The 21,014-nt window shown below is 41.9% G+C and overlaps 1 protein-coding gene across 2 annotated transcripts in view; it reads right to left on the bottom strand.

The window, feature by feature from the left end:
• Positions 1–353: 353 nt before the first annotated feature.
• Positions 354–21,014, bottom strand: part of tafa4b (TAFA chemokine like family member 4b) — a 69,938-nt gene continuing 49,277 nt past the window's right edge. For both annotated transcript variants that reach the window (XM_008409569.3, XM_081607366.1), the window contains exons 5-6: positions 8,719–8,843; positions 354–3,261 (exon numbers count right to left, since the gene is read on the bottom strand). In XM_008409569.3, the coding sequence (XP_008407791.1) occupies positions 3,250–3,261; positions 8,719–8,843 (137 nt within the window). In that variant the 3' untranslated portion in view covers positions 354–3,249. The remainder of the gene's footprint in view (positions 3,262–8,718; positions 8,844–21,014) is intronic.

Raw genomic sequence — 21,014 nt, forward strand, 5'->3', positions numbered from 1 at the left:
CTGTGCAAAAACAGCCCTCAAATATCGACTTGGATCAGTGAAAAGTGAGGCGCCTGGCTCATCTCCAGAGCATAAAATGTTTGTCAGGAAGGAGGGTGGTTAAATATTGCGGCTCACATTTGGGCTGATTGTTCAAACCTACAACAGGAAACAGTCTGTTCGTTACTTCCTTCCTCATCTCACCGAAGCCAAAAAAAAAGCTCTAAAAGACAACACATTTCAATAATTCAGCTTAAAAAAAGTGGAACCTCCATAACGATTTCCCACAGTGATATATTCCCATGGTTTATTTCTGTAAATGTTTTTAATGACGATGCTTAAAACGATCTAAACAATGAAAACTCAAAACTCAGTTGTGCAGAAAATTTTAATATTTTATTAGACCAATAAAAGCAGCAGACAGTCATTCAACCCTGACCCTTGATAAGGAGTGTAGGCCACACAAAGATCGCTAAAGAAGCAGGATGGTCACAGAGGGCTTTATCCGAGGGCATTTATGGAAAGCTTAGTGGAAGGAAAAAGTGGGATTGAGGAAGTTACACAGGAATAACTGCTGCCTTTAGAGGGTTTTGACACTAAATCCAGCGATGCAGACGAGGTCAGGGTTACTCACGGAGCAACCCGAGCTTCTCTAACGCCCAGCAGAGCCGCAGGCGGACGGCCTCCTTATCATGCTACATTGATGGAGTAACTCGTACAAAAGGTGCCCCGACTGGGTACATTTCTGTTGTAAATACACTTTTTTTTTGTTTAAATCTGTCTTCTATAATATTCACATTTTCTGTTAATCTGAATTGTACATTTTCATCAACTATCAAAATGAACAGAAATAAATGCTTGAAATATATCACTTTGTACGTAATGAAACGGCTTTCACGTTCTGCAGTGAACAAGTGAACATATACGATGACGTTCTAACATACCGAGAAGCACCTATAAGTTTACACTAATGAGCGTGTGCATGTTTTTGGTTTTTTTGTATATATGTAGATATAAACTGTGCAGAACGTCATGTCTTTGTTTTTTCTTCTTCTCAAAATAGACTATTGTTGCTGAGATGGTGCTCAAAGAAAGAGGGCAGTGTGGTGTGACTGGCCTAACAGCAACGCTGCACCTAAGCCTAAAAATATTCCATGTCAGTGTTCCCAGGAGGAGACCGGCTCTATCCAGGCCTCTCAGTAATGAGAGAGTGGAGGCGCCTGCCACCGGTAGCCCTGCCGTCCCCCGAGCTCCCTCTGGCTCAGAGCTCAGCGCTGCAGCCGGAGAGTCAGCGGCTCAGCTCCCAAAGATTTATCATAGCTCACAAGGCGGCGTGTCTGAAAAGCAGAGGCTCTCAGCCGCAGAGGAGGAGGAGCTGGCCCCAGAAGGCTAACCCCCAGGCATGCTGACCCAACACATTCACGTATCAGAGAGGCAGACTTGATGCCGTGTGAGAAAGATTTGGATGCATGTCCAGGAAGAGAAAACTTCATTTCGAAAAGCGTGACAGCAAGAAGAAAAAAAAAAAAAGGAAAAAGAAAAGCTCCATTCTAGTTCAAGCAAGAAGACTGTGATGCAGTGTGTGGAACAAAACTTTCTTTTAACAGCGCTATCATCACTTTGTCAGTGTGTTAGAGGAGAGGAGCATGAGAGAGGGGTAAAGAGTCTGACAGAGAAGACAGAAAAGTGTGACGGCTGCTTGCTGTGCAACACTGCTGTACTGCAGTAATGATCAGGCCCTGTAGAGGAGCCGGGAGGGGCAGGCGGGGAAGGGAAGGAGGTTTCTAACGCCGACATTATCTGCAGCAATTATTTCTGTAAACCACACAGAAGCATTGATCAGATGAAATCAATGGAAAATGTTGAACACAAGAAGATCCATCCACCGATATAAAGGTAGCGACAGACAAAACCCTCCGCTAATTGAACCGGTTTGCATTCTTGACATACAAAATGTAAAGACAAATCAGTCTCGCTATTTACGCTTGTATGAGCCTAAGAAATGCCACAGAGTATCCACAGTGGATTAAAAATACAACATAAAAAATACAGCGCCTTGCAAAAGTATTCATGCCCCTGGAGCTTATTGGCAAAATGTTTTGAATAAATACCTTCCACCAAACACTTCTTCACTATTTTGTGTTGGACTATTTTATATAATCAGGTTTCTGTTCTTTAAGAAACAAAAATGCTAAAATGGCCAAGAAGTATTAATACTTTTGCAAGTCTCCGTAGCTAGAAAAATCAGTTTCAATCAGTTGCATGAATAGCATAAAGATAAATGATCCTTTTTGGTTCAGCGTTTTTATGGGCTTCCTTAAAAAAACCCATAGCCACAGACTGAACCCAGCAGATCAAGGAGACATAACTCTGAAGGATGAGCTCATAAATGTCTCCGGGTGAAAATAAAGAGAAATAAATGAGGCATAGTTTGCTAGTTCATATTGTTCCAAGCTGCAAGAAAGCAAAGCTCCATGAATACTTTATTTTTATTTTTTTTACCAAATAACTACTCAGAATTAATGGTTTACGATATGCATATTTATCTACAGTACTTCGAACGTCTGACAGTTTACAAAACGCTTTCACCTCCAGCTTCATTTCCGATCCACCACAAAGGATGCGCCGTGTACCGAACAATAAAGCATCACCCAAACGGTTCCGACGGGTGCAAATATCCTACATGAATTTTTAATAATGCTGTTATGATTCTACTGCAATCCCCCCCCTAATTAGAGCCGAGAAATGACTCCTGCAAAAACAGTGCGAGCGTCGGTGACATGACCCACAAGAGCATTCTGATGCTAATTTGCTATTTTGCCAGTTATGAGCTTTTATCCCTTTCATTGCTCCCAGACCTTCTTCACTCCCGTCCCCGGCAGAGGCTTCCAGAGTTTGACGACGCCGTCAGCGCGTCCTGGAGCTCACGCTACGCTCTCGCGCCAGAAACGCTGGGCTCAAGCACAGTTTCAAAAATACTGCATCTTTGTGTTTTTGAGGTCCACCGTAGAGAGTAGGAATTGAGTCGTTGTCCGTGTGTGACCCCCGACTGCAGTCTCATAGCTCCTGTGAACAGTTTGATAGATTTCGCCGCATGTGTGTGTCTCCGTGTGGTTTTGATGAGAACATTTGATCCATTTTGTTTTTTTGTGTGACAGACAGCAGTCCCTTCCCCTCCATGTTCCCCCGTCGGGCTGTGAAAGCATGTGAGTCATCCGCCGTCTCCACATGGAGCGCTTCGGGTTTCCTTTTGCCTCGGCGGCTCTCTCGCTATCGTGTAACCTGCAAAGAGAAGCAGAGAGAGAGGGAGAAAGAGTTAGAATTAGTGTGTCACGAACAACGCAAAAACATGAACGCTCCTTGAACCCCTTTTTCACAGGGCGTTGAAAATATGTCTGTGAATTTGACGAGATGTGGTTTTTTCTGAAGCGGATGGACGGCGGCTCCCTGATTTCTCCATAGACGTCTCAAAAGTGGGACATCCATTTCTGTTCACCCCTTCAAGGCAACATTTTGTGTGAAGTCATGAGGCGCTGCAAGTACAGCTGCAAGTCTTGTGGCAGGTTTGCACATAGAGACTTAGGAGTCCCCCATTCCTTTTTGCTGAAGTTCGGTTGCACAGAGAGCTTCTATGAAAATCTGTTTTCTTTATAATTTTAGTTCAGGACTTTGAACCATTGTGACACACAAGTCTGCTTTGCTTTTATGCTACTGGAAGGTAAACCTCCAGCACCAGCCTCAAGAGTCAAACAGGTCGTCTACCTTGTATTTAGCTCCTTCCGCCTTCCTGTCCCTACGGAGGAAACGTATTCCCATGTCATGATGCTGCTTACACCACGCTTCGCAGTGTGAGTGATGTGTTTGAGGTGTTATTTTCATCCACTCGTGGCATTTGCATGTTGAGTTTTGGTCTCCATCTTGCTACAGTATCATCACACATGAGATGTGTCTAATATTCTCTCTGGCTCGTTGCAAACTGAACTTTTCATGGTTTTCTTTTGACCTTCCTCCAAGCCCGCCTCTTTTCATAAAGGCTACATTTCTTGAGTATATTTTCAGAAGCTTCATACTTGCTTTCTGAAATATCCGAACTAGCTAGGATGTTGTTTTAATAATCCAAGCCTCCTGTGAAATTTTCTCACCATTTCATGTCTCACCCATCTGCTGTGTTCCTTGATCTTCATGATCTTCATGATCCTGTTTGTTCACTAATTTTCTTCACAAAACAGCTGGGGTTACCTTATATTGATGTTGAATCACACAAAATCAGGTTGTTTTTAATCACTTCTGCAACTTATGAAGATAATCGACAAAAGTTTATTTAGGTCTATCACTCCAAAGTTTCTCTTCCTGGATTTCTACCCATTTAGTCAGCAGATTAGCAGTGTTTGTATTCAATTGTTGGCGTCATCCAGGACATATTGCTCTGGAATATCGCCTCTGCTGTCTGGAAATTGAGTTTTTAGCTTGTCCTGACTTACGTAAGACCAACTTCATTCAGAGGCCTCTTTAGATTAGCTGCAAAACTGACTGCTACAGAAGATTATTTACTCCAACACAGCAGCTCTTTGAAGATACTTGGATGTTATGAGTCATGGCGTTTATTTTCTCTTTGGAATGAATATTCTTCAATTGAACTGGATTGAACTCAAATGAGGCTGAATACATCAAAAACCCTTTAAAAACCATGTCGTTTTTTTCTTACACTTCCCAATTATGCACCATTTTGTCTTGCTCTGCTGCCTTACATAAAACCCAATTGAAAGTGTTTGAGTTTACAGTTGTAATTTGCCCCAAAAAAAAACAAAAAATAAAAAGGTTCAAGAGGTATGAACGCTTTTGTTAGTCACTGCGTAGAGACATATCTCCACTCACTTCACAAACACTGGATAAATGTTGCCTTTTGAAAGCCGGGATCAGAGATCGCAGAAGGAATTTTTAAATCAATCTCCTTCCTCTCTGTTTCTGCCTCGCTGTCCTTCTGTTCTGGTAGAAAACAGCTCGTTTTGTCGGATGACAGCAGAGAGAAACAGTAGTGGCTCGCTAGCTGAAGCTAAATTCTGCATGTTTTGCAGCTGCAGTGGCTTGTTTACAGTCTGGCAGTGGGCTGAACGCATATAATTGAAGATATAAAGACCTTTCCATCTCCAAACCTAATCCTGTGTGCATTTTAAATGAACCGACGTGCTGATAAATTAGAAAACTGTGGTTCTCGCGTTCCAATCCCGAGAACGCTGTGAAAGTCGGACAGTGATATTAGACGTAGGAAACATTATATGTGAAGCCCGTCTCTGCTCTTTCTTGTCGAGCCGTTGCGGTGTTGCCCTGCGTGTTTCTGCAGCACCGCCAACGCTGTGTGGGAGAGGCAGAAAAAAGGAGACGGACAGATACAGATCATCGTGGCAAATAAGATGCCGAGGTGATGGAAGGAGGTCATGGATGGAAAATGAGAAGTCGGATGAAGACGAAAGCCGCAGAGCGCGGCGGCGTGAGCGGTTGCCGGGGGGGTTTGGTGTGTCGTTGCGGCTGCTTGCTGTGACATCTGCCACCGAGTCTCAGAGTAACCGCCTTCCCTGCTTGCAGATGCACAATTAAAGCAGTCAGCTGACCAGCTAGTGAGGCTACGTGGGACAAATCAGAAAGAATAAAAAATAAAAAAAAACGAGGGATGAAATGAAAAGGTAACAGGACGAGGATAATTGCACCTATCACTCCCAGAGTTGGTGTTAGACTCGGGGTCATTAATTGTGCTGCCTGTGATGGAGCTCAGAAGAGCCTTAGCGCCTCAGTCTACCCCGCTCACCAATTTAATTATGACTCTTAATTGTACAGCCTCTGTGGAAGGCTCCCGCCATAATGCATTCTAATGAATACGACAGATGTTGGGCTGCTGTGCCATCTCTCGAGCAATTACTCTCACGGCGCCTGCGCCGCTCCCCCCACACACCCCCTACTCCAACCCCCTACTCCAACTGTTTCTCTTTTTATATTTCACCTGTAAATAAAAAGCACCTGCTCAGTCAGTCTCACGATACACACGCACACGCAGGCACGCGCGTACACACACACGTCTACAGCTTCAAATTAACTTTCACACTTCAACTACTTACAAAGGGCCATGAAGGACCCTCATTTAAATCAATTTATCCCATCTGAATGACATTCATTTACTCTGCATCATATAGCAGTTGTATGAATTACACTTAGAGTTGTAATAAAACATGATGCACCATAGGGGGCCCGCTTGTTTGTTGAGGTATAGCGTGCATCTTCTCTGCCATTTTTGCCAACTTTTCCGAGGCTTATTTAGTTATGCTTGTGACAAGCCAAACATTTGTTTACATTATCCCTGATGCCGTCGCTCGACCCTGTGAGACCCGTTTCGTCAGTGGCCTTCTTAAGGGGAGAAAAGTGAAGGATACGTGAAGCTGGTAACTTATTCACCTGCAGCTGATAAGAACTGGAAAGTTAAAGAAAAGAAATGCACCGAATTAAAGCTGAAGGTCGGGTTGATCTGCTTTAAATCTTGGTCAAGGCAGGAGTGGACACGCCATCCATTCCCCATTGGACACAGATGAAGTTGCATCCTTTGTTGCTGCCACAAATGAAAAGACACTCCGCTGCACTGCTACAGTTGCTGTTGCCAAGACAATCAAACAGAAAAGGGAAGGAAAAGCAAAACTGGTTGGATTTTTTTTTTTTGTTTGTTTGTTTTTTTTACGTTTAGCCTAAATGCTAAATGGACAATTTTTCCATCATCAGCAGAATCAAATCACACTGAGGTATAAAGGAGGGGCATTGTGTAAAAGTGACTTTTTGTTTAGATTTACGTGTTATAATGTTATTGTTTCATCAAAAACACACCAGGAGTGTTGTTTGATTCTTTCATGCATGTTTGCAAAATCCTTGAATCTCCCATGGCAACCATTCAGGGTGTCTAAACACTTGCTCATACAGTACGCCCAACTACCCAACGTTCCTCCTCGGAGCTGCGGCCTCCAGCCGAGCTTCCGCCCTTCAGACTAGCAGCAGCAGCAGCAATCAGCAAAACCACTGAGCTCGCCATACAAATTACTTCTCAGTACTTCTCATGGAGGAGAATTGTGATGTTGTGCTGAAGGCGGAGTGTTGGAAAGAGTAGGAGCTTCTTAAAGAGACAGAGGCCCAATTTCCAGGCATTAAATTGCTGAGTCAATTTTTTTTTATGTCATGCCTGATATACATACAGTATTTTTATAACAACTGAAGGTAACATAGGTGACTTGATTTGATCCTGCTTGATAGAAAATCCATAAAAGCTTCCCTTTTAAAAGTTTGGATTTCCAAACAACTAAAATATTTCATCATACCTTCCTCTTCTGCTTAAAAATGGCTGAAATAAAAGCTCTAACCATTATTCCCCAGTTTGAGAAAAGGAACTATGAGCTGCATGTCTGTGAAGTACCTGACCACAAGCTGGGTCCTTGAGCAGATAGCATGACTAATCAACCAGCTAATAGGTAAACAGCTGCTTTTCTGTTTTTCATCAAATGTGGTATGTTTACTCAAGGGTGAGAATCTTATACTGGCTCCTAGGGCGCGAAGGCTGGTCTGATCCAACGGGTCAGCTGCTGCTGCTGCTGCTGCTGCTGGTCAACTTCCTGACAAAGCTAACGCTGGTTCTGACAGAAAGGAGTCAGAATATACTGTACATTCATTCATTCATTCTTTATAGATGTGTTGAGAAAATCGACTGATGCAGTCACCAGCTTTTCTGTTGTCTGTCTTTCTGGTTCTTCATTGTGATTGGGCCTTTGATTCCACCCAATCAAAGGTGGAATCAAAGTACCTTTAAAGTTATCTTTAAAGGTACCTTTAACTTTAAGGTACCTTTAACTTTAAGGTACCTTTAAGTTAAAGGTACCTTAAAGGTTACCTTTAACTTTAAGGTAAGTTAAAGGTAACCTTTAACTTCTTAGCGTGAGTTAAAGGTAGGAACCTTTAGCGTAAGTTGAAGCCCTGGGTAAGATGTCGCGCTTACCCAGCACAACATCTTATCCAGATGTCGTGCATCTTTGCAGTATAAAGTTGGAAGACTGAAAGTTTTTCACAACTTTTACCGTTTCTGTGTCGCCAGATGTTTTTGGTCAGACGTTTCTATGACATATTGGAGTTCAATAATAAATCAGTCAAGTTTATTTGTATGGAACATTTCAGCAACAAGGCAGTTCAAAGTGCTTTATATAATAAAAACACAAGGTCATAAAGGGCGCCATACAGTCAAGAAGTGAGAAAATCAATTGTTGACATTTCAGTGTTGTTTTAGATTCAAAATCGTGTAAATTCAAAATATTGCTAGGTTCTCAATAATATCAAGACCCAGGTACTAATAAGCCTCGATTTTGCGTACATCCTCTTAGTTAAATTTTAATAGACAGCAGTTGAACTTGCTGAACTGAACTCCTCCTCATTGCCCCAAGATTTCTACACAGCAGTTGAACTTCTCTCATTAAAGATTATTTCATAAATGGTTGATTTAGGTGAAGTGATGTAAGCAGCGGTCATTTTTCAGGGAAGCCGTGTTGCAGCATGATTTAAGAATGATTTAAATCCCCCTTTTTAAAAAAGTCTTATAATTTGACCAGATGGGGTTTCATTTGATCATTTTACAGTCGCATGCATTTAATATCATCCCTCTTTGCTGCAACCTAGGATCACATAAACTGAAACAGTGATTATATTTTCAGGTTTTCTTCCTACCTTGGTGGTTTTGACTTTGTTGCCGGTGCTGCATGACCAGCCTGTCAGGTCGGGCAGGACTTTGCACTCCTCTCCGTCCATGCAGGGCTGCATGTGACACCACCACTTCTGGGCGACGATAGAGGCTGGAGCACAGAGATGACATTTCAAGACAAGTGAAGAGAGGAAGAAACTCAACAGGTCATACATAGAGAGGGAAAAATTGAATATTTAGATTTGATAGAGGAGGAAAAAAAATACGCTAAAAATTGTTAAATTAGTCGTATCAGGACTAATGGCATGGTGATATTTTTAGTACAGATACCAGCAATGTACAATGCAGAGTTTGCTGACAAGATCCTCCTGCAACAGAGACAACATCTGTGGTCAACTGTATTTATGTGCAAACCTTATTATTTCTGTCAGGTTGGGGAGAGTCATATTCTTTTCTCTCTTTTTCTGTCCAGAAGATCAGCAGCACATCTTGTCTGGAATTATTCGGTCCAGCATGTAAAAAACAGCGTAATGTAAGATTTGCAAAGATCTGACAAAATATTTAACCGTTAAACCTCAACAGAGTGAATGACTTTTTGCATGAACATGTTTCTGCGCCCTCAGGTAATGAAAGTCTATCTCTCTGCACGGCCTTTGATTCTGTTGGGATGAAAAGAAGAAAAAAAAAAAGTCGCATGGCGCAAAAAGAGAAGACAATGATTGTTATTCCCATTGTGTAAAACAGAGAGCAAAGAAACTAGATTATCATAAAGATACGCTATCAGAGCGCGTCACTTCCTCCAAATTAAAAGAAAATAATAACCGCTAATGATGATTAGGATCTAATCTATATCATTGACGGCAAAAAAAAAAAACTCTCTGGAACAATTCTTTTGCATGCAGTGTAGAGATGGACTAAATAAAAAAAGGGGAGGGCGTTAATGAGGACAAACTTTAATTAAAATTTACAAGAGTCAAATGTATCTGTTTTATTTTTGCATTTTGTATTGACTATTTGAAAAAAAAAAATAGAATGCTTAATTTTCAGTTGATTGCCGCTGAGCTCAACTGGTTTGTGCCAAACCCGACGAGCCGTCTTACACCAAATCGATCAGACAGTGTTGACAAATCTGCAGAGCGTTTGTTGTCATTCAGTCGGTTCAAAGTGGAAAAAGTCTCTCCTTGCCGTTTCTTGTCTCCATCTTTATCTAAAATGTAAACATGAGGGCGGGGCATGGTTATCTTAACGGTGTCCTGTTAAAAAAAAGGACACCTTTTTTAAAACTCAGGAGGGCTGAAAAATAAATGCACACCGCACTTTTTAGATTTCTTTTTTTTTTTAGGACAAACTGTAGAAAACTATTACATTTCAAGTATTCCTTTAGTTATTCCAGAAAAAAAATCAAAATAAAATGCAAGGAAGTTTGTTGTTGCGACATAAGCAAAATTTGAAAACATACGAACCCTTTCATAAGAACTGTAAGTTTCTTTCATCCCCTGAATTTGTTTACGTCTCATCCTTTGAGATCTGCCTGTGTTGAAGGTACGTTCACTAAATTGAGTATGTTGATTTTTATTTGAAATAAATGGAAAAAATCTAACATGTTTTTAAAAAACAAGAAAACAAGCAATCAGCTGAACAGAGAAAACATGTGCATACATAACCAGGAACAAAATAATAAATTTACCACCACTTTAATGTTTGGGGGGAAAAAAACGAGTACTAAGAAGAAAACAATTATTTAATCCTACCCCTTATCTCTATTCCTTAAGTCTCGTCTTTGTATAAATGACTCATGTGTTGCCAGATGCCTTTGATTTCTAAATGAAACCTTTGAGCTCCAGTCAACACGTCGAGTGGAGCTCCCAGAGCGCACAGAAAATTAAAACCTTCTCAAAACCATATTTAATCTGGAAGTAAAACCCAAACATTTTCACCGTCTTACAAACCGACATTAAAATCTTCCAGATCATCAGACCTCAGCTTGACAACTGAAAAAAACTCCACTGCTCCTCACCAAACACGTCATCCATCCACTCTCCCATCTCACAGGCGACTTTAGAGTCGGTTAAAACGACGTACCTGTTCCTGCTCTGTAATACCACTGGGCTGCCACTTTGAAACCTCTTAGAAAGAAATGTTTGATACCCCTGTGTCTATTGTTTGTAGCTAAGGAGGCAGAAAAGCTGACATTGTTAGGAAGAAAAAAAAATGTCTTTCATGCATAGGAACACGCTGAAATCCTCTCAAGCACCATGTAGGAAGAAGAAGAAGAAACTAACACTGTGACTAAAATAAAAAGTTGGACGGAGGAAGACGAGGCAAAATAATAGGTTTGCACCAGTAAAGCATCTTTGTAGTGTGGAAATGAGCTGCGAGAGGCAGAGAGGAAGGAAAAAGGCCGGTTGAGGATAACTACCAGGGAGTTTAGGAACAAAAAGAAGCAATTTTCTTCTTTAAAAAAAAAAAGAGGAGAGAAGCAAATGTAAACAGATTGAAAAAAACAAGATTAAGAAAGCTAGCCTGAAGTTGGTCAATTTCAACAAAAATAACAACAAAACAAAGAAGAAAACTCCCACAGCTTTCTTAGGGCATAATGTTAAGCCCACTGTGATGATGTGTGGGCTGAGGGGCGGTAAGAGCTTCTAAAACCCAATGACTGTGTAATGCTCGTTAATGTGGCAGCATCAAAAACAGTAGCCTCGGACAGCCAGAATGGTGGCGGCGCTAATAGGCATGGCCTTTGAGAGTTATCACAGAGTTGGTGTTCACTGTACCTTATCTCATTGTGTTACCAGCAGAATGGGAAAGTGACACACACACACACACACACACACGCACGCACGCACGCACGCACGCACGCACACACACACACACCCACACACACACACACACACACACACGCACACACACACACAAAGCAGGCTGACAAAAGCAAAAGACCAGGCTGGGTAACAGACCTGTGATGTCACCCATAATTCAGATGTCGGACAGCATTGGGAGGCAGGTACGAACAGGTCAATGGTAACGCAATTACACAGGTGATGATAGCTCTGCTCAGCAGCAGCAGTGGTAGTCCTCCTTTGCTCACTCTCAGATATGAGAGCGGGAGAAGAGATTGGTTAAGTTAATTTCCTGCAACTTATTGCCTGAGAATGGAGAATGGCTACATGATGCGCCGTCTCACAGATAAAACAGCTGCTGCGCCATTCAGAGACACGCTGCAGCAGGTCAGACGTACAAAAACATTGAAGGTATAATCAGCTACTGGCCCAATTTGTCTAATTGTCGCTGGATGGAGAAGGCCGTTGGCGATTTGGGTCACAGCAGAACTGAAACGCTGTCAAGGAAATCTCTTTTTATGTGTATTTTTTTTTCTTCACCACCACATTAAAGGAGCAGCTAATGGTTTTAGCTGTTGTTTTAAAGCCATTTGCTAAACTTTTTTTTTGCAAAATCTGTCTAACTCACATTAAATATAGTTTAACAACAAAGTTTTCCATATTTAGTCATTTTATTGTAAATCCTTATTTAATTAGAAATGTCTCTGATAACATCACAAAAGACACACGTCCGTCCATCTTAGCTGGAGCTCCCAGAGAGGAGCCACACATGAACGGGAACAGCATCCTTCCTCCTGGGATTTGAACCCAGGACCTTCCTGCTGCTAGGCAACAATGTTACCACCCTGCAGCCCCTACCCAAAAGAAAAATGATGAGATGGAAAGATTCCACCAGAAGTCTAAACAAATCTGTACATGTGGATGTTTGTCAGCGCCACCATTTGCTTTAATTCTGGTTTATACACACGAGTTTGGTCCACTTGCAACATGAATCCTTCAGAATCTGTCGAAATATGTAATATTTTGGCAGTTCACTATAATACTTACTAATGTGGCTCAGGTTTTTTTTTTGTGTGCCTCTTGTGATGTCATCACCTCGAATATTTTATTTTTTTTAAAAGGTGAATTTTTGTATCTTTTTCAATCGGTGGAGCTTTCAAAACTGTGCATTGTGTAAAACCATGCACAGCTGTGTTTGTATTGTCATACGCATCAGTTAATTAAAAAAAAAAGAAAAGAAAAGAAAAGAAAAACACACCATTGGATGTCTTTAAAATATTCCCCCAAGTGTTGAGTTGGGATTGTTCACATGCAGCTCATCCTCCCCAACAAGCCTCGGCAAACGCAAAAGGCAGAAAACGCCAGCAGACTCCGTCCAAAACGAAGCTCTCTAATCAACTCTTGGTGTATTTACTTAAAGTTTTGTGTCATCTGTATGAAAGCCGATGCCCACCAACAACACAGAGTGATCTTCTGAAAGACAGTAGCAGACTTATTCTCTGCCAAGCAAAGCGGAGTCTGTTTGGCTGCCAGCTTCACAATCCTCTCTTGAGGCTGTTTGATAACAGAGCCAGCACATAGCCCCATTCAAAACCAGAACGTAGTTTGTTTTTATTTTCCCTTTAAAAAAACAAGTGAATCAAGTATCAAGTTTTAGTCTTAATCAGGGCACTTTCGCAAAAGTCTAGCAGTGGAAGCTGTTTGCTGTTGTTTTCACTCGTACATGTGTGAGTTAAGGAGTGCATAGTCTGGCTCCGACTTTGATTAGTTAAAAAGCAGGAGAAGAGTTTCTGTTTTAAAACATATTCTGTATGTCACATGATGGGTGATTCACACGTTCACACCGCTTAAGCCTTTGCCTAATTTTGCCAAAATAAAACCAAAACGAGTGTAATTTTACTGAGATTTTATGTTGTAAATCACCACAAATAAGTGTGGCGGAGAAAGAAAAGGATGGATGATTTTCATTAACGTTATGCAAAACAAACAAAAACATAGAAAAGCTTTCTGCATTTGGGCTCAAACAGGTTTTCCTCCAGGATTGTCCTGTTTTCAGCTCCTTTCATCTTCCTATCAACTCTGACCAGCTTCCCTCTCTGCTCCTGCACAAGGGAAGCGTTCTCACGGCTCGATGCTGCCGCCACCATGCTGCACGGAGGGGATGCGTTTTTATGGAGACCGTTTTCCCTCTGCATGTTTCCCTTGTTGGTCAGAATCCAGCCAGGGCACCACACTGGTTTTCTCCCACCGGTGGCTGTATTCATTCAAATCTACCATAACGGTGAGATTTGTGGAGTGCGTGACTCGTTGTCGGGTCAACAGATTCTCTCCGGAGTTGTTCAAAACTTTGAATATTGCTGCATGTTTCGACCGAGCTGCAAACTTCTCCAAATCATTTTCTCTCCAACATGTCTGGTACTTTGTTTGGCCTTCATGATCCTTCAAAGTGCAGCTGCATTCAAATTCAAATGGATTATACTTACTAATTATGTGATTTCTGAAAACAAACAATTGGCTTGACTGTATTTTATTTATTTATATTAGAGAAAAGGAGACTAAATAACAAGGCATGCTGCACTATTGATAAATGTTTGTTAAATAAAATTTTAGCGGGGCTGACATAACTTTTCAAAAATAACCAAGTAAATAATAATATTAATAAAAAAAAAAGTCTCATTAGCTTATCTACCGATAATAACTTTGATCTAATTTGACATGCAACATCACACTTTGTCTGATTAATCTCTCCTGGTGCATTTGCACCACAAGTCAAAGTGAAAATGAGCAACATTCCTAAAATAGTAGAAAAAGTGAATAGAGAGCACGGAGCATCTCACTCCTTCTGACAATAATTGCATCATTCTCATTAAGAGCCTGCACTGATATTCACCAAAGTCGCCTAATGCAAATGAGAGAAATTTACAGCTCTGGCTTACGTTTCATCACACCTGCTTTCAGCTCATTACAACAGAGGCCGCTCTCGATTTGGCACTCTTTTTAAGAACTCCCACAAACTTTTCAGCGCGGGATCATCAGTAAAACGTCTAGACGGCGCCTTGCTCAGGGTGCAGGTGATTAGGCGAGACAAGGGACTGGGGCTCTGCTATTCCCCGGGCTCCTGCCTGGTCTCTGGGGTTTTCCCTAAATAAGGTCAACGACGGGGGACGCCACGAGGCCGCCCGCAGCCCTGCCTCGTCTCCAGCTGATGACAGCGCGTCAGTCTGGTGCGAGCCGGAACGCTGTCACTCACTGCTCCCGTCTCTGAACGCGACTTCTTTGAGAACGAGCTTCTGTTCTGAGAGAGCGTTCAGTGTTGAAAGGTGCTGATCACTCCTCGCCGCCTCGGCTCCCGCCGTCGTTGTAATGTTTGTGACATCAAGTGGACAAAGCAGAAACTGCAGCCGCAGCTCAGGAAACAACAGAGCTACAGCTTTGAATACGATGCCAATCAACACATTGAGAGTGCCACCAGTCTGCCTCGCAGGTGCTGATTGTGTTTGTTAATTCTATTGGCAATTACAAAAATATAACGTGCACACACACGCACACACGCACACACACACAGACACACACACACAAGGAGAGGAAGACGAAACAAAGAGAGATCAACAACTTTAAAGTGTAAAAGGACGAACGGCTTTCAAAACGTTTTACGCCAACATTTCTGAAATGTGTAATTTCTATTTGTATCCTGCCCCTTTTACTCTAATACCCCTAAAAAAGATGATTTGCCACCACTAAACGGAGAGCATGTTCACATAATCTCATCTCAGCAATTTGGCGAAGGCCCTGGAAGTTTATCAGAGATCATCAGTGAACAAACAGCATCATGAAGATCAAGGGATGCAGTAAATATGTCAGGGATTAAGTTGTGAACAAAATTAAAGCAGAGTTAGGGAACGTTACAAGCTTTGAGTATGTGACCGATCAGTCTATAGTCAATGATCTGAAAATGGAAAGAACCGGGCAATGGGACTGCACAATTATGTCACAAATAGATTTGTCAATGCAAAGGTAATTTTACACACAACTTTCTAGAATTCAATATTTTCTGGCTAATACATTCCAAATGTCGCTAAATTTATGCTTAGCCAGCCAAAAATATCTGTTTCAGCCACTAATACATGGAGTCAATGGCCTGGTTTATGTCACTGCAAATTCAGTGCCTAGTCAAAGCCCACAACCATTTGAGAGTCTGGCAAGACGTGAAAACTGATTCTCAGAGATGCTTTCCACCCTGCAGTACTTTACAAAACAAGCAAACATGTCATCCTCTAAATGTGGAAATCTGGTTGAAACATGAACTTTGCAGTTGAAGTGTGGCAAAATGTGGCAAAGTTAATGTCATCAGAAAGTTACTCTCCAACCTAAAAAAACTATGAAGAAAATCTGTCATCGACCTCTAACCCTTTCATCTAAAGTCAAAAGATGAACCAATGAAATATTGATCAACTGCCGTGATTTGAAGCAGTGTACAACCTCTGCAGTCTGGTACGCGTCTTCTGGAGTGTTTTCCCATTAATACTTAACAAAGTCGCGCACTGAAGTCATTCGCTGCCCCAACATGGACCATAAACTGCAACAAGCAATTCACCTCTGCACCTCTGTGTGGCTGCTTTGTGGTTTTTATGTGTAGGTAAATACCGCAACGGCTGTGCATCGAGTAGAAGGCATAATAAATATTCCCGCGCCTTTACTCTGAGGTCATTATTATTTAAAGGCAAATGGTTTATTTCAAACACACACACACACACACAATCTGGACTGAGGATGGACCCAGAGATATGAACGCCCCACGGCTTTGTAACTGTTCCACTCAGTGATCCTGTGGCACAGAAGCAGGTGGAGAGCAGCATCCATCTTTTTCCCGGCGGTGATTTAATAACGCACTGCATCAGCGTAGCCCGAGCTCACATATTCATGCCAGCCCAGGTACGCATGACGAGAAAACCCAGGTGGGGAGAGCATTGTGAAAACTGTCAGATATAGATTGGACAGCGGCACACCTTTGCGGGAACGGAGAGAAGAAAGAACAACAACAACAAAAAATGACAAAAGCTCCACAATAAGGGAAAGGTGATAAACAACAGCTGGTTGATACCTGATGAAATGTTCAATGAAATTTTGTGCAACAAGCGATGAAATACGACGCCTGTCGCGGACGGAACAAAGCCCACTTGTTTCCAGTTTTATCAGGTCGTCGTCCTCCGTAATGATGTTGTCTGAGGAAGGCTGACATACGGCTACGCCTGTATGACTTCAGCTCATAGCTATCAGAGGAAAATAATGCGCATCTAAGCGCCGCGAGTATATGGTCTGAACAACTGGTCTCATGAAAATGCGACCGATTGTTGTTTATTGAGTTGTGAAAGTTCAGAGTTACAAAATAAAATCCTTCTGATTCAGTGTCAGCCAATATCTCCACTCTAACTAAGTTGTACCACAGCTTTTAGGAGAGCGAGGAGTCTCATCCTGTCTGCTACACAAGGCTGGTGCAGGCGGGGTGGGGGGGACCTGCCCCTCTTACGCTCTTTCCACTTCAGTTCACCCCACAGGTTTTCAACAGGATTTAGGCCTGGGGGCTGAGATTGGGGATTTCATGTCTGGGAAAACCCCTTTTTGTGTTTATCTGGCCAAACGTTTTGTACAATTATGCTGCTGAAAGGCCCAACAATGACCTGTTTTCAGTGTACTGGTAGAGCCTCCTGAATTTTTATTTAAAATCACCTGGCTTTTTAAATACATTGTGATTACGCCCACTTTAAAAAAGGCCTTTGGACGCAGCATGACCCCACCTGCCCAGTGAGAGTCCAACTGTTGGTGAAGACGCGCTAACATAGCGTACCAAACATCACCGACCCGTTCTGCTCCGCTCGGTGGAAACTGTCCAGGCCAAAGATCCTCCACTGTAATCATTAATACTGCACCTTAGATGTATTTCCACAAGTTCACTCTTTGTTGTAGGGAAGCTTAACCTTTGGGCACTTTCACATCGGAGCCGTTTGGTCCACTTTAAAAGGTTTACTATTCGGACAGCAGGTGTGAAAGCTCGTTGCCGTCTGCGTAGCCACAGCAGCGTTTCGAAAGTCTTTCCCTCACTGCGGTCTTTTTATGTAGCGCTCCGTTCGACTCCTGTATACAAAGAAAAATGTTGGAATGTTTTCTGCCTCCGACGGCTTTTCATACTGGACAGTTTCTTGTGAAGTTCACCAGAAACAAGTAGCTGTTGTGGCTGTTTGACAGGCAGCTTTGTCAACTTTCAAATGCGAAGTGAAAATAAACCAAACCAAATGAAAGAATGACTTTTTTCCCAACCAACTGAAACAGGTTTCCCATACTATTCTGTTATAAAACCTCCTAACCTCATCTGACCAAACTATTATGTTCCCAGTAAATTCTAGCAAACTCCACTCAGGACAAAGTTTTTGCTTTTTGGTAAACAACCAGTTAGTTGGCATGTAGACTTTGGCATCAAATGGTTGCCATGGAGCTTTGGTGATACCAAAACGTCTCAGTATTTTTCCCCACTCATTTCAGAAAGAGAAACTCAAATATTACACACTCATATAGTGAATTTTTCATATTTCCACTTTTTCATGATGTTCTATTTTCTTTAAAGGGGCAGTATTACGCCATTTCCAGGCACAATCACATGCTGTTAGCTTCAGTAAAAAATGTAATATGACTTAAAAGAAATTAGACTTTTAGAAACTCCTACTCTTTCTAAAACCCCTCGTTTAGGAAGTCATCACAACATGGCTCCTCTATTAACCCTTTAACAATGTTTTTATAGGAGCTACTTCCACTGAGAAGTAGCTCCTATAATGAGCTTAGCAGATGAGCAGGTCCACCAGGTGTTTGCTAATTGCTGCTGGCTAGTCTGAAGGAGCTGGATGGAGGCGTGGTAACAGAGGACTTCTCCCAATGTCTTGACATCAACACTTAGGTAACGTCATGTGAATTTGGTGTTAATGTTATTGTTATCAGAGTTCAGCACCACTTTAATCTGAGCTGGGAAAAAAGTTTCAGGAAGCTATTTCTAAGAGTTTTACGATGAAAGACGTACCGTACAAGACAGCAGCTATTAGAAGGGGTTACTCATTTTTCAGACATCATCAATAACGTGGCTCCATTTACACTGCGGCTTTTTCTACATAGGGTTCCTATTGAGAGGGGATTGCCTTGTTCCATCAGTGATTGAGCCTTTAAAATAAAGCACAAGAAAAAGAGTCTAACAAGCATGGAAGAGTGTGCATCAACATGCCTTTGTGTGCTTTGGAATAAAAGGATGAGGCAAGATCTTGTTACCCCAGACTCAGAGGTCAAGCGTGACTCACAGCATAAGTCCCGCTGAGCCCTCGATCTGCAAGCGAGAGGTGGTGAATGCCAGAGATGAGATGCCAGCGAGAGAATGGGAGGAAGTGTGCCGATTCTGTGGAAAAGACTTGTGAGTCAGAGGGAAAAAAGTCATTAAAACCATCAAAACAAATTTATCTCTGACTGAGGCTCAGTCAAATGGTAAACCTATTAGCCTTTCATCAGTGGCACTTCTTCCTTTTAGCAAAGCCCTGGGTTTGAACAAACAAAAGCAAGGCGCCGGGGCAATGACTATTCCGAGAGGTTAGCGGAGTTTCACGCAATTCCTTATTCCTCCTGACTTTCATTACCCAGCCAATCATCTTTGCCATGGTTGCCTGATTTTATCATTATCAAGCAACAGTTCCCATCTAGGAACTCATCAAAGAGGTTAAAAAACAAATCTACTTTTTTATGGCCTGAAAACAGAGCTGGAATGAAGCAGCAGGTGTGACTGTGGAGAAGCCATTTCAGAGGGGAAAGCTCCTCCTACTGGCCACATGGCGCAATAGCAACATGGTGACTGAACCAGTGGATGGATGGATGGATGGAGATAGATAGATAGATAGATAGATAGATAGATAGATAGATAGATAGATAGATAGATAGATAGATAGATAGATAGATAGATAGATAGATAGATAGATGGATAGATGGATAGATGGATGGATGGATGGATGGATGGATGGATGGATGGATGGATGGATGGATGGATGGATGGATGGATGGATAGATAGATAGATAGATAGATAGATAGATAGATAGATAGATAGATAGATTTCATTTATAAAAACCTTTGACAAAAAAATGGTAATGCTGTTTGTTAATTTGCGTGTAAAAAGACAAGAGTATGCTACTCAAACTTAGATATAATTAGGTCCGCACATTTTATCAAATAGAAATAAAAACTTTATGAAATAATGAATGTGTGATTTACCATAAAATGAACAAAGGCTTTCAAATACCTGTCTGTTTGTTTATTTGCTTTATTCTATTAAAACTGTGTGGCTCACTTTATCCAGGTTTTGTTTATATGGGTCAACAAATGTGCTGATTCTCTGTTCTCACAAGGAATCACAGCAGCAGACAGCTGACAATCTGATAGAGTCACTTTAGTGGGAGCTCTGAATAGTTTCAATTCTCTCCAGCTGACCTTAACAGTTTGAATAACCCCCTGCGCTCTGGAGGGTCACTGGCTCCACTCCAGTCCGAGGCAACCATGTATCTTCCTCTGGCAGAGCGGCTAACGCAGCGTGATTCGATCAGGATGGCTGACTCTGTGTGTCTGTGTGTGTTTTTGTGTGTCTGCGTGTGTGTGTGTGCTTGATCTCTGTGGAGCGTCAGCGGATGATAGAGGTCAGTAACACTGCTTGTTTCCTGCCGGGAAAAAGCTCATGGAGTGGACAAACAGGTTTAACAGCAGTCTACGGACGCCACCAAGACCCTCCATCTGTCTGTCTGTCATTTCCACAGCCAAGCATTAAGACCTCACACCAGGAGACAGAAACAGGTTTACACATGTATGTGTTTGCTTGAACTTAATAGTGTATTACAATGTTAGTAGATTAGCCTAAATGCAACCCAAAGCATGGGAATTACAGGAGAACAACCAAAGTTCAATAGAAAAGCCAGTTAAATACAAACATACTGACTTACCTATTTGCAAACTGAATATGTTAGTTACATTTAAACTTTGATGATTTATACTGCTTTAGTCTCGTCTGTCCACAGTAGTTCTCTGAATCCATTAGTGGTCGTTCTGACTGCACTGCAGAAGGGTATTAGCGCTAGAATGCAGCCAGCAGAGCACAATCTTCAGGAATAAAAGAAAAAAAAACTCAAAAGACCATAAAAAGAACAAAGAAGCAGAGATAAGAAGCAAAACATAAACCACACTCCACAAACACGTGCACTGCTTGGTTTCAGTCCTCCACAGCGTTGCAGCCACTGCATGCTGGATTTGGTTTGTCTCAGACATCAGAGCTTTGGTCTGGAAATGAAGTCACAGCTGAGCGAAGCGTATTGCACAAACATCGGGCTTCACTAATTGTTGCGTTCAGTATTCAGACTAACTACTCTTGGCATAATAAGCTGTTCATGACGTATTTCTCTGTAATTTTCTA

Source organism: Poecilia reticulata, chromosome 5 (assembly GCF_904066995.2).
Source record: "Poecilia reticulata chromosome 5, P_reticulata-male-v2, whole genome shotgun sequence".
NCBI lineage: Eukaryota > Metazoa > Chordata > Actinopteri > Cyprinodontiformes > Poeciliidae > Poecilia > Poecilia reticulata.